Here is a 14633-nt window from a genome sequence, read left to right as displayed (position 1 = left end):
AATTCAAGTGGCATATACCCAGAGTCGTATTTTTGGCTCCGGTGGACTTTCATTTCTATCACCAAGACCATTTTTTATAACTACCGGTCTTTCTTGTTTCCAACCTTCACATTACAATGTGAAATTATCAATTCCAATGCAGTGACTTTCGATGCATTTTGATTGCACGTTTGATTAGTTTCAGACTGCAGAAATTTGTAAATTTTTTCAATGTATTCATTCATCTAATAACTGGTCTTCCTCGTAGGTACATAGATAGTATCCTGTTAACAACAGCATTGTACTTCCAGATACATCTTGAAGTCTTTCCTTCTAGTGACAAAGAAAGCAACTCAGTCCCTCTACGATTTGTCATTCCCAGCACAGTAAACCATTGCATCGTCGGATTCAAAATGGCCAATACCCGTCTATTTGTTTCAGCTCATTAATGCCTACTACATACGAGGGAGTACTCTCAATAAAACAGAATTTGGGGGAGGGAGGGATAAAAGAGCAAATACCTATCTCAAATACAAAGTAAATGTTTAGAAAATGAAGATAGCAACATATGTACAAATATGCTTGATACAATTAATCTATGGATTGTTATAAGAGCTGTAAGAGCCTCCAATAAGAGGATCTTAAATTAAAAAAATTTTAAAGCTATGTATTTAAGTTTTTTTACAAAGCAACCTTACTTATCACCTTCAAAGTACTTTCTATTACGCTTAATACATTTGTCAAATCTGCGATTCCATCTTAGATACAATTTTCACACTCATCTACTATTTGGATGGCTGACAAGACCTCCCTTGGTTTTTTCTTCACCTCTTCTACATCATCAAATCGTTCTTTCACGTCCCTCTTCATTCGCGCAAATAAAAAGAAGTCACATGGAGCGAGATCAGGTGAGTATGGGAAGTGGGGCAAGAGGCATGCTGTTTTTTGCTAAAAACTGGGGCGCTGAGATGGCTGCGTGAGCAGGTGCATTGTGGTGGCAAAATCAGTCTCCCGTCTGCCACAAATCAGGCCTTTTTTGTCACACACTGTTACACAATCTTTTCAGAACCTCTAAATGGAAAGCTTAACAGTTTGACCTGATGGAATTAACTCCACTATCACCCTCAAATCAAAAAAACAAACAAGCCACAAATGAGCGTCAGTTTTTGGGAGGTGCCCCCTTGTATACCTTTACACATTCTATTTCATTTTTGACAACTTCCAATTTTCCCACATTCATACTGTATACATCACATATCTGAATTGCTACTGGAATTAACACTTATTTTCATTTTGAATCATGCCCCATCAGCAAATGAAGCTTTGCTCCATCTGTATCACTCAGGTCAACTCTACTTTGAAGAAGCAGCCCTCCCCTCGTCCTGTTTTGAGTAATTTCGAACCAAAGGAGCTCATCTTCCAGCACTGTATCAGAGAGGTGCTGCTGCTGTGCCCAAGATTTTCAGTGGCTAATCTTTTAGAAGTGGTCCACATATTCCTACTCTGTCTTGGTCTGGAAGCTCTGCTGACACTTGCTGACCACAGGTGATGAGCAATAGGAGTTCTACAATGAGAACTTTAACACGAGGGAGATACGTACTCCTTAGGATAATCAACCCATTTAAGATCGAAAGGGCAGAATTTACCCAATGACAATGTTCAGAAGTGCTGGGAGAGGCAGAAGAATAGAAATGGAAACACAGGAAGGAGGTGGGATGAGCAGCGTGGACACTGCAATCGATGACGTGAAACACAATGTGTATCACGTGTCGAATGGAAAAGTAACCTGTTCTGTAAAGCACTCCCCATTTCTCAATAGAAAGTTGGCAAAAATACATTGGTTAGGATAAACAAAGGATAAAACAGCAATTTTCTTACGACGTAAGTATGTCTCAAACACCACACAGGACAGACTTATACACTAAAACCTCAGTCCTTGTTTTATCTGGAAATCAAATATGACTAGGTGTGCTGTACTCTCATTTGCTAAATCTGGCCACCTTGCCCATTAAGAAGTTATCTCCCTGCAGGCAGGGTGACATATTTTTATTGAAGTGAAATTCATATAACATAAAATTAATTATAGGGTGATCTATTGACTGCTACTTTAATTATAAATATTATAGAAACATTTGGTTTCAATTATACATATATACTACTGAATACATTTTAATAAACAGATAAATTTAAATATATACAAAGGTTTTCTTTTTCTTTTTTCATAGTTTTTTAAAAAGGTGATATATCTTACAAACATATTGTTTACGACGTTGTCCCCTCAGCACTCTTGGTGACTTAGTATTAATCAGATGAACTTTGGCGTGATGAGGTTTTTCACTCTGGCCAGGAGCTTTTCAGTTAGCCTTCGCGTGTGTGCATCCCTCAAGAAGCTCACTCCTCTCAGGCTCCTGTGCATTGTGCATTGCCAAGAACTAGCAGGATGGCCACCTGGTCTTGAACAATTCATGGGCCTGGAGGAAGCTGGGGATACCCAGGTGGAAGGTGTTAGGTTTATCTGGGAAACCTGCTCAAGGAAGGTGTTACCCAGACAATGGGAAACCAAACAGATGTCGTTGCTGGCAGGCTCAGATATCTGTTTCAGATTTTGATCTGGTGCTTCCTTACAGCAAGAAGTGTGGGGCAGAAATGACTCGTCTGACCTTGACACTGGGGCCTGCAAGCTGTTTTGTGACAAGACAATTAGGTAAGGTTATACCAGGGACACCAGAGAAACTGGGGAAAGCCAAGTAGAATACCCTGAGAGCATCCCTTCTTGTCTTCTTTCCACGGAGCATGTGGACATAAGGACAAAGTCCCCCTTTTCTTTACACACACACATACATACACAGGTTGCCTCCCAAAGCAAAGGGTATGCATAGATGTGCATATAAACATCCTGAAATCTCTTTTAGTCATTCAGTCAACATTGACTTAGTATTAAACAGCTTCTACATGCCAAACACTATTCTAGCTGCCGTGGGGACTGTGAACAAATTAAGACAAAAATCTCGGGCCTCAGACTGGGGCTTGCACTTAGATGGGAAAGACAGTGAAAAGGTGAAATACACAGATGTTAGATGGCGACAAAGAACAAGAACGAAAAAGTCAGGCAGCAGAGGGTATAGCCTGTGCAAAGGCCCAGAGGTCGAAGTGCCTGGTGTGTGTTCCGAGTACAGTTGGGAAGAGGAGCAGGAGTAGGGAAGGAGATGTGAATGGGGGTGGGGGCAGAGTATGGAGACCAGGTAGTCATAGAAAATACTCTGGTGTCATTCTGCTTAAAATGTGCTTTACACTCTGCATGAATCAGCGGAGAACTTTCAGCAGGACAAGGACGCTGTGGAGAGCAAGACTTCCCCCCCAAAAATGAGGCTGTCAAAATTTAAGTGAAGAGACTAAAACATCTCCTTTTTGGGGTGGGGGGGGAGGTTTCTGGGAACGGAGACATTGTCTCAACAATATTGAATGCCAAACCACAGCAACAGGTGTTCTTCTTAACCTTGAACTTGCCCAGAGTGAGATAAATCTGAATGGCTTTCGGCTTTTTACAAGCACTCCTAATTACAAAGTTGGCTAATTATTATCTAGGCCCTGACCAATTATCCCACGGAGCCCTGTGCAGGCTACTGTTTGGGATCTGCCTTGTGGGAAACAGGTTCAGCCCTCCCTGGGAGGTCCCCCAACCCTCCCAGGAAGGGCCCCCATTAGAACCGAACAGTAGCATCCGAGTTCCGAGGGCTATGGACACGCTCTCCATCTTTTAGGAGAGAGGTCCACACACAGACCCGGCAGGGCTCAAGCACCCTGAATAAGCCCCAGATGGAACATGAATTGATATAAGCCAGCGGTTCTCAACCTGTGGGTCGCGACTCCTTTGGGGGGTCAAATGACCCTTTCACAGGGGTTGCCAGATTCTTAACAGTAGCAAACTGACAGTGATAAAGTAGCAATGAAAATAATGTTATGGCTGGGGGTCACCACCACATGAGGAACTGCATGAAGGGGTTGCAACATTAGGAAGGTTGAGAACCACGGCTCTAGACTAAGCCTCTAGAACCACTGATGTTGGTGGTTTGTTAGCCCATCCCGAGTGCCATTATCAATGAGATTTCCGGACAACTAGCAAGAGACACACAGGAAGGCGTCTAGCCCCTTTTTGGAAATGAGGGAATTAAGAGGGAAAACCAAAACTCAAACTGCCTGCCATCCTAGCACCCCCACGGGACAGGATAGATCTGTCCCCGGGAGTTTCCCGGACTGTAACTCTTAATGGAACCCTTCCTCCCTCAGAGAGGCTGGTGGTTGGGACCGCCTGGTAGCAGCTCACTAAGTAACCGCCAAGCCACCGGGTCGCCTCATCAAGTGGAAAAGAGGCTAAACATTGCCCGACAGCATCATACAAAGAGAGACTTTTCAAAGGCAAAAGACAGTGACTTCTGACATCATCATGAATGAGATGCAAAATGCATAAAGCCATCTTTCCTAAAAGCCTGGGTTCTTAAAAGCTTGCAAGCTGCCTATCCAAGTCACACCCCAGGTTCTTATTCCCTGGGAGCAACCTACGAGGGCGAGTGAACAAAGGGAGGATAAGACTGTGGGGCTCACTGTTCCCGGGAGCAAGTGCCTGCTTGGCCCTGAGTCGGGAAGAACTGGACGGAGCCCAAGTACCATTACTGAACCCTTGATCCAAGACGGTACTGAAGAATCCTGGTAAATAAGTGGGGAAATGCAGGCTTTCAAATTCTCTGAGTTCACTCTTTCTGGAGCCTGGGACTGAATGCGCCACTGAAAATAGCTGCCCTGAAGTGATCCTTTAAAAGCTTTTTTTTGTTTGTTTTTATTTTTTTGATTCTTTAAAGTTTAACAAAAACATACCCTAACGTCTTCCTAAAGCCAGGCAGTTAGTGTAGCATAACTATTAAAAAATGCCTGTTTTGAAAATTCTGCTTTTAAGATCTATGGAAAATCAAAATAACACCAGCAATTTCCAATGAGAGAGGTGCCTCAGCGGGGCAGTGAGTCTATGTCAGTAACTGAAACTCAGGTGAGAATGGATGCCTATCCAGGTCATTAAACTGTCCGTGCAGAAAGAGTTGAATTAGTGTATGTTTTGCATACAACGGCAACAAAATAAATGTAAAAGGTTTAAAAATGAGTGAGATGCAAAAAGCCATCTTTCCAAAAGGCAAGGAAGAATTCCTTCCTCTGAACAAAGGTGAACCAGGCACTACAGGTGACGGAGTCTGGTAAAAGGGCAGTAGAGGGGGGCCGAATCCTGGGTCCTGGCCCCAACTCTGACACTACCTGGCTTGGCAGCCTTCAGCAAGTCGTCATCCTCTCTGAGACGCTGTCTGCAGAGTGGGGGTAGCGACAGTTCCCACCTTGGGGCTCTGTGACAATGAACAGACCTGTGATGCCTGCAAAGGCGCCCTGGTGATGACCAGCCGCTCTCTAGGAGACACATGGGGCTCTCCACTAAGGAGCTACTGCCTCGGAAGTTCACGGGGCAGTTCCACCCTGTCCCCTAGGGTCGCCATGAGTTGGCATGGCCTCCATGGCGGTGAGCGAGTTTGGTCAAGTGTAAGGCCCTTGGCAGGGCCCACGCCCAACATGCAATCTGGACAAATATTTGAGGAATGTTCTTGCCACAGCAATTCCATGATGCCCCCCCGCCCCAGGGTGGGAGGTCCCACCAAGGTCTGTGTGTACGCAGGAGATCCAGAGGAAAGCTATTGTCATACACATTCATAGTTCAACCAGTACCTAACACTCTTCCAAGCTCCAGACCCCAAATCCCCAATACCTCCTTGAGGACGTTGCCGACACATCAATCACCGGCACTCGATTCCCTCCCTTACTCACAGTGCTCATACAAAGGAGCACGCTAGCAAGTGCTGGGATCGCTTCTAAGGTGCCCTAGTGGGAAGGAGGCAGTTCTGATCCCACCAGCTATGCTAGGGAAAAGGAGGCCGTGTCAAGATGAGACTGATGGCCTCGGAGACCCTGCAGGGCAGTTCTACTCTGTCCTTTGGGGTCTCCGAGTCAGGAGGATTGCACCTCAGAGGTATGGGTTGGGAACTACTCGTGGCTGAGGTGCTGGAAATCTTCCCATCAATCCCGGAATCAAAAGTTTTGTCTTCAGAGACAGAAGGTCCAGACACTGGTCCCACGTTCCTGCTTAAAATCTCCACGGGGACAGGGGACAGGCTGTCCAGAAGCTGTGACCCCATCACTGTGAAAGCAGCTTGGGAATGCCTATCAGCATGAGCAGCAGATTGCCTGATCCTACAGACCCACCGATGGGAGGGTCAGGGTCATTTTCCACAAAAAGATGTGGAAGTTGTTCGAGAATGGAAGGCACAGATGAGCGTGAGGATGTGCTAACCTCCTTGTAAAAGGAACATGAACTGCTACATCTGCATTTGTGTAAAGAAACAGGGCTATGTTTGTATTTCCATGAGGAAGCTCTGTAAGGATACAGAGGAGACTAATTAGTTTACCTGTGAGGAACGAACTTGTTACCTGTGCCTTAGGAAAGAACTCTCTACCATAGATAGGTAGGTAGCCATACGGACTTTTGTTAACCAAAAGCAGATATGGCTACAAACCTTGTGCTGGGGCTGGCCCAGGGTGCAAGATGCTGGGGTAGCCCAGCCCGGGCTGGCCTCTACAGCCTCGCCCTCAGCCTCTCTGCCCTTCGTATGCAGGAAGGCACAGCTCCAGCTTATGGGCACTGTTTTCTCTTCCTGGAGAACCTTTTCTCTTTCCTCTGCTTGACTGGAGTCCACTCATGCAACAAGGGCCAATGGGCCTGGCTGCTCCTAGCATCCCCTGCACCTCTCCCCACCTCGGAAGCATTCTCAGACAGCAGAGGAGCTACCTGGTCAGGAGTCTTTCTGAGATTTCCTTAAGCGCAGGAGCTTTAACCAAGATAGTGCCTCAGCACTGGGTACCCAGTGGGGAGAAGTCCCTGTACTGGTCACCTGTCTAATCCACTTCCCACCTGCATCAGCCCGACACTTCATTGTGAAGTGGGGCCTTTCCAGCGCTGGCCTCAGGGCTAGATAGGGAGGTGCCCCACACCCTGGCTGGCACCAGCTATTGACTTTCCAAATATCTGTGACCCTGCCCAGGGGCTCTTCCAGGCAGTGAATAGGGTGGTTCTGGACATCTAGGGAACTTTTGAAATTCTGATCCCAGACCCCGCCCTGGAGATTGTGGCTCAGTGGGTGTGCAGGAGGGCAAATCAGTGTTCTGGAAGTGCCCAAGGTGAGTGGGGACTTAGCCAGGTGGGCGGGGCATCCTCTTGGGGAACAACAAGATAGAGTCTCTTTAGGCATCTGGATTAAGAAATACTTTTTAAAATTCAGCTGGAGCTAACAAATGGAGGGATCCTATGCCTCCACACCAGCCCCACCCCCACCCCACCCCACCCCCACCAACCACCAGCTGCTGCCTGCTGGCCGGGCCCCACCCTAGTGCTAAACACTATTGGGGAGCAGGTCTCCTTTCTGAACCCACCCCAAGCCAACTAGGGTGGCCAGCAAGAATTTTCTTTTCTAACAAAGGGCATTCTGGTCAAAGCACTGTTTGCAGAGCAGTGTTTGCTGAAAGGTAGAAGCTTGGAGAGAGGAAACTGGTTTGGCTGGTTTGCTGGGTGGGAGGGAGCACAGGGAACCTTTGAGCCAAAGGTAAAACATGGGAGTCTCTAACAAAAGGGACTAACTTCCAGGAGCTCCCAGGACAGGAGCAGCCAGTGGTGAGCCTGCCCTGGACCCTCCACACATACTCCCTCCCTCGGATTGAGGGTTGAGGGCTCCGATCCCCACTGTCCCCTGGAGAGGAAGGTCCCTGGCCAACACCCCTGGATCTCCAGTCCAGGCAGCCTGGCTCAAGAACCTGTCAACTTTGGGGATGATGCTACCAAGGGAAGTGTCAGACAGAGGAGAATGGAAATTAAAAAAAAAGAAAGATGAGGAAAGGTACAGAAAAAGAGGTGCAACGAGCAAGAGCTGGGGTATATAAAAAGCGAAAGTAGTGAGAGAAGAGATGGCAAAGGCAGAAAGGAGGAAGGTGGAGAGGAAAAGACAATGGCGCCCTCTTTCCCCTCCTCCCCACACTGACCAAAGATGTAAACACTTAAAACTGACTACCAACCCTCCATTTCTGGATTCAGGTTTGAGGTCTCCCTTCTCTGCCTCTGTGCTCTCAGCAGGAAGCACTCAGTCCACAGTATCCCCAGGACACACTTTTAGCTCTGTGAGCGTGGATTCAAGAGCCACTGGGTATGCAGCCTCGCCAGCACAGTAGAGAGTTCTAAGAGACCAGCTCTTCCAGACTAGTTACAGCCAAGCCCTGGGGCTGGCCTGGGGCCATTGGGTTGGGGAAGAAAAGAATAAAAGCCAAGGTATGTGTGAAATGGTTGCATTTAAGATGCTTTGAATTTCTACAATTCACCAAGGCTCCAGGTAAACCACTCCCTAACCTCCCTGGAAACAAAGAGTCCTTAGGCAGTACTTCAGTGTTGCGGTCACCTGGACTGTGAGAACCAAACCAAACTCACTGCCATTGAGTCAATACAGACAGGGCAGAACTGCCCGTGTGGATTTCTGAGACTTGTAGCTCTTTAGGAGAGTAGAAAGCCTCATTTTTCTTCCGCAGAACAGCTGGTGGGTTCAAACTGCTGACCTTGTATTAAGCAACCCAATACATAAAGGGATATGAGAAGTAGTGAATAGCTACCCATTCATCCCTCTGTTCAAATAATACTGACTGTCAATTATGGCCCCAAAGAACATCAGCCACACATTGCCTTTGCCCATCTTTGCCCATCTTCTCACTCCACGGAGAGGAGCCCATAGCTGCTTGTTCATGACTGTGCCCCAGGTCTCACTCAGTATTGGCACTCATAGTAGTTCAAACAAATGAAAGTTGCCTGTTTATTTCTCACAAGCCAGTAAGAAGTAATCAGTACCACTGGATAACAATCCACTGCCATCGAGTGCTTCAGACTCACAGTAATCCTACAGGCCAGGGTACAACTGTCCCTTTGGGTTTCAGAGACTATGGGAGCAGACAGTCTCCTTTTTCCCTCAGAGAAACACACCTTCAGGTTAGCAGGTCAGTGCATAGCCCACTATGCCAGCAGGGCTCCTTTAAGGGTAATTATTGTCCCTATTTTACAGATGGAGAAAGTGAGGCTCCGACAAGCAGCTTCCCCGAGATCCCATATAGCTAGTAACTGAAATTCAACTGTGGATCTTTCACTTGCTTACTCCGGAACTACACTAACCAACTCTACTGATGACTCACCCTCACCCCAGACACACACACCTGCCCCAGAGGAGTGCCGGGAGGTGGGGGGAATGGTGAGACAATGTGGAAACCCAGAAAGGTAGGGCTGGGATTGTTGACAGCAGCCTCTCGGGGATTGTAGGGTTTTGGCAGCTTCTGGGAGATTCGAGGTGATTGCTTCAGCGTCTGGCTTATCTGGGGCTACGCTTGGAAGGGAATGTGTAAGAGACACCAAGGTGAGCATTTCGGAAGAAAAAGCGTATCCAATAAAAAGTTCCTCCTGGGCAGCAGACAGGGATTTCTATAACCACCTGGCAGAGGGGGAGACAGGCCCAGTGGCCCCACAGGCAACGAGTAGCAGCCAGTCTTCCTGAAAGGTGTGCAGGGCCCCTCCACCTCCATGCACCAACCCAGGCCACAGACATGAGTAATTGGGGAAGTGGCGTTTGAGGGGTGGGGGAGCAGATATCTGATGAAGTGAAGTGATCCCGAAGCAGGTTTCTGTATTTGCTTTTTCCCAGAGCCCAGTTTGATGAGAGGGCCTGCCTATTGCTTCCCCCACCTTTCAGCGGGTCTTTTAGAAAGGAGGGAAAAGTATACCGAAGCCACACAGGGAGGAATGGGAGAGCTATGTCAACTCATCAAGCAGCCAGAGCTCCAACCCCAACTAGAGGCCCGTTTGTCCAGGGCCATATTGTGGCAAAAGTAAACATGGAAACCACTGGTTTAAAAGCCTGCCTGCTTTGCTGACTTCTTCCCTTCCTCCATCGACTTACAACTGCGTGCAGGAAGTTAATCCTGCAAGACCCCAAGCCTTCTGATAGCCTGGGTTTCTCAAGCCCCTTTGTGCTAGGAAGAAACATAATACTCAGAAGCTCTGACAAACACTTTCATAGTTCGGTTTTTCAATCTCCATTCCACAGCCGGAAGAGAAACCGAATGAGTGAACGCAAGGCTGAGATGGCAGGCTACCCATCTCCTGGGACACAGGAATGACCTGCACAACATATTACACGCCACCTGAAGTCCCCCGAGTTGGGTCAGCACCCCACTTGTGACCCTCTTTACAGACATCTGTAGACAAAAAGCTCTAGGTTCTTTGTCTTCAAACCCCCAGGAAGCAAATTCTCCACAAAGCCAAAGTTTCAGCCTGGTTCTAAAGTTATGTCCCTCCACTTCCCAGGTTAAGACTGCCTCCCCAAATCCTAGCTGTGTTTTAAATCAAAGCCAGTTCCCGTGTTCAAAAGCAAAATATGCTCTTTTTACCCAGTGAAACTTCTGACCTGCAGGGAGTCCGTGGTGGACAGATCCAAGGAGATTCCCTTGACCCAAAAGGCCAAAAAGAAAAGAAGTTAAACACCAGGACATCTGGTGAGTGGAAGTGGAGTCTGAGGACATAAAGGGAACTGGAACCAGCTACTCTCTGTGGCGTAGAATGGGAGCCGCCTCTCCCACCAAAGCCACCAGCCAGAGAACCACACCTTCCCACCCCTCTCTACCACCACCACCACCACCTTCTTAAAGGGGCTGGGGCCCCCCTGTCAACCCCTCTGCTCTCTAGGTGCACACAGGGAGGCTGCCTCTATTTCGCAAAGGTCCCAAGCTCTTTCTTCTGGGATTATTGAAAAGAGAGAAGAGGGGTGAGGGGGAAGAGAAAGACCGGCTTGGATCCTTGGGCAGTTACTGAATCCCACTTGGATCTAAGTTGCTGCCAATAGTTAATAACCATGGGACCCATACTGAGAATTAAAATAAGAAAAAAATATGTGAAAAACAAAGAAAAAGTATGTGAAGCCCCTTGCTGGAGAATCTGGTTCAAAAGCGAGTAGGAGGCTGCTGTTAATGAATAATCATATCATTATGACTCTATATTAACGTTCAAACACTATGTACTTTTAAAAACCAGATTAATCCACACTTTTGAAAAAAGAAACTCGCCACCATCAAGTCGATGCTGACTCATGGCAACCCAATAGGTCAGGGTAGAACTGCCCCTGTGAGTTTCTGAGACAACTGCTTACCGGAGTAGAAAGCCCAATCTTTCTCCCAAAGAACGAGTAACCATCACTCCACCGGAGTTCCTCTAATCCACACTTGGGACTAACCCACTGCGCTTGACTTTGACTATCTTGGTGCAGAAAAGCAAATACCTACCAAACCCATTTTACAGCAGCAGACAGCTGGGGGTAGGGTGGGAGGGGGTGCTGATGGGATCCAACTGCTAACCTTGTGGTTAGCGGCTCAAAGCAGAACCCACTAAGCCACCAGGGTTCCTGCATACACACACACACACACACACAGGATACATGTTGCCATTTCTAACCCCTGACTCTTCGAGGTTGGTCAGGTTTTCCCCCTCCTTACCACCCACCACACTCCACCAAAATATCCCAGGCTACCTAGCTGGCATCTGATTGTCCATGCCTCCACAGTGCACTCTGATAAAGGGTTGGGGCCCTTCACAGCCAGCTGAGTTTATAGTTCATATTGTAAAACACTTCTATAACCTGAAGTTTGTGAAATACTGAGAAGACGTGTGCGCCCCTGTCCCCATATCCCACATCATGGTAACCTGGTCTCTCGCCCCGAACTAGGCAAAACTTCAAGCAGAGGCTGGCTGAGCCATGGCCCGCATTCTGCAACATTAGGCAGACAATACTTTCTTTCTGGCTCAATAGAAAGCTCCTAACAGAGGCTGGTCTCAGAAAAACAAATATGTTTCATCAATCAAGCTTTAGCTTCCCTGGGGGGGAAAAACGCCACCCACTTTTAGAACAACTTCCAAAGTTAAAAATAATTTTTTTTTCCAGACAGCAGTGTGATAGCTAGATTTTTTGAAGTGACCAGTGGCTGGCAGAACACTCACAGTGGACGCCTCAGGCGACCTGAGTGATTTCTCTTTTTAAAAAATGCTTCCTTTATTGTCCCAGTGCCCGCCCCATCCATCAACCTCCGGAGGGAGGAGAAAGTCGCTGGGTGAGAAATGCACCTGAGTCAGTGAAACCAGAAGTAAAAACGGCCCCTTCCCTCAGGATGAAGGAGAACAAAGCATAACCTGGCTCTTCACAGGAATAAGACCCAGAAGTACACTGGGCATTCCTGAGCATTTTCATCCAGGGTCAGAGTTACCAAACTTTTTTTTTTTTAAAAACCATTATTCCTTGGGGAACTAGTACCTGTATCAAAAAGTTTTCATTTCCATGAACAAAAAAGCCACAGCCCTGGCCAACCAAGAGGGTCCCTGGCTCACCACAGAAATGGGTGTAGAACTGTGGCTGGGAGTCAGATTACGGTTCCTGCTGGGTGTACTGGGCAAGTATACGGCTCCCCACTGAGCCTTGGTTTATTCATCTGTAAACTGGGAATATCCCCACACAGATGGCTTCTCCTCAATGTCCCTACCCCATCCCTTAAAGGCCGGCTTCCTCCTCTAAGCATAGAGTGAAAGTTTAAGACCTTAAATCTGTGTAAACTCAGAGGCGTCTCTTTTGAGCCCAGGAGCCCTGGTGGTGCAGTGGTTAGGAGCTCGACTGCTAGCCAGTCTGAAAGGGGTTCAAACCCACTAGCCGTCCCCCTGGGAGAAAATGAGGTAGACCACTTCCGTAAGATATCCACCACTAGTGCCCTGTGGGGCAGTTCTACTGTCTAAGAATCGCGACTGGGTGGGTTTGGTTTTTGTTTTCTAATGTCGTAAAGTCAGCAGGGGTTTGCCCAGAGAAGGGAGTGCACATTCTAGGCCCCACCCGCCTGCGTGCCCTCACCTCTGCCCAGGACTCGGCCTCTCTCCAAGTGGCGCCGGGCGACCGGGAACGTGTAGCTCTCCGCGCTGAAGCCAGGCTGGCAGGGCTCGGGCTCCTGACACAGACACGACGAAACCTGCGGGTGGGCAGAGGGACGGAACGGGGGTGACTTGGGGGGGTCGCCTCCCGTCCACATGGAAACTCTTTCTCTACAACGCGGTCCTCGCACTGCTGAATTAATTTCCCATCTGCGACCCCTAAAATCCAAGAACCCCAAGGCCCCCCCAGGAACTCTCAAGGTGGGGGACGGGGGGGGGGGGAGCTGCTGTATAGGCTTGACTGAACCCCTTAGTTTCCGTCTTCTACTGCATTGGAGGTGTCTTATCTTTTCCCCGTTCCACTTTCCTGAAGCCGGAACGCCCTACATCTCAAACTTATTCACTGTACAGAGGGGCATCCGCCTGCGCTGGACCCCAGTTTCCCCATCCCGGGGACGCCTCCATTCCTCTTTCCACGGATGCTCTCTGCCTAGCTGCGTCCGCGCTGCCCCGCCCCGGCCCGCACCCCGACTGGCCCGGCGCCCCTTCACCCCAGCCCCGGAGCCCCAGCGAGGCGCCCCCCACCGGCTGGGAGCAGGAGGGGGCCCGGCGGGAAGCTGCTGCCCGGCACCCGCCCTTCAGACCCGAGCTTTCTCCGGTGCAGGAGCCGGAGCGGGAGCGGGAGCGGGGCCGGGGCGCTGGGAAGCGGAGTCCGGCGCGCGGGGACGCAGAGTTCGGCGCCGGCCGGAAGGCGTCCCGAGAGCACAGGTGAGCCGACATACCTGCAGGGCCAGCAGGAGCGCGGCGAGGTTGCGGCGCGGAGGGCCCATGGCGGGCCGGACAGGGTCGAGAGAAGGCGGCGGGCGGCGGGCGGGCGGGCCGGGTGGGGCGAGCGTCTGGCCGGACTTGGCGCACTCGCAGGTGCTGGAGGCTCTCGGCGCCTATGAGGACTGCGGCGCGGCGGCCGCCAGGTGAGTCCCGAGGGCGCCGCTCCCAGCGCTGCGGATTGGTTGAGGACGCACCTGCCCCGGCTGCACCCAATCAGCGGCGAGGCCCGTCCTGCAGCTTCTTCGGCCGGGGCAGAGGGTGGGCCCTTCGGCGTCGGCCCCGCCACGTCCCCACCCTTCAGCGCTTGGGTACTGTGTAGGGGTTGCACAAATATGACTCCCAAGAAAAAACAATCCCGTTGTTGGGCAGCCCATCCAGACTCCTATAGGACTGAGGAGATATGCCCCATAGGGTTTATAAGGCATATCACACTTATGGAAATCAGCTGCCACATCTTTCTCCCACTGCAGTGGGTGGGTTTGAACCACTCAATAAGGGTCGGTTAGGTCCCACACGTCCCTCACTGACCCATAGCCCTACAGCGCCCGCTCTGATCCCACCACACTGAGGCAAAACACTAATGGCATGGAACAGAACAGCAAGGGGAACAGAGCAAGGAAGTCCCCAGGGAATACCAAAAATAGACTTTGGGGCCAAGGCTTGGCGCCCCATCAGACTCAACCGGAAAACACTCCTAAAGGCCAACAAACAGTTCTTGAACAAGTTTTTCTTTCTTGTTGGGTTTTGTTTTGTTTTT

General features: G+C 49.3%; 1 protein-coding gene across 1 annotated transcript in view; it reads right to left on the bottom strand.

Moving 5' to 3' along the window:
- Nucleotides 1-13206, bottom strand: part of CDH1 (cadherin 1) — a 76965-nt gene extending 63759 nt beyond the window's left edge. The window contains exon 1 of the mRNA XM_075536729.1: nucleotides 13032-13206. Coding sequence (XP_075392844.1) covers nucleotides 13032-13206 — 175 coding nt within the window. The remainder of the gene's footprint in view (nucleotides 1-13031) is intronic.
- Between the last annotated feature and the right edge of the window lie 1427 nt (nucleotides 13207-14633).

The sequence above is a fragment of the Tenrec ecaudatus genome, chromosome 18, assembly GCF_050624435.1.
Source record: "Tenrec ecaudatus isolate mTenEca1 chromosome 18, mTenEca1.hap1, whole genome shotgun sequence".
Lineage (NCBI taxonomy): Eukaryota > Metazoa > Chordata > Mammalia > Afrosoricida > Tenrecidae > Tenrec > Tenrec ecaudatus.
This window is presented reverse-complemented; position numbering and strand designations above follow the sequence as displayed.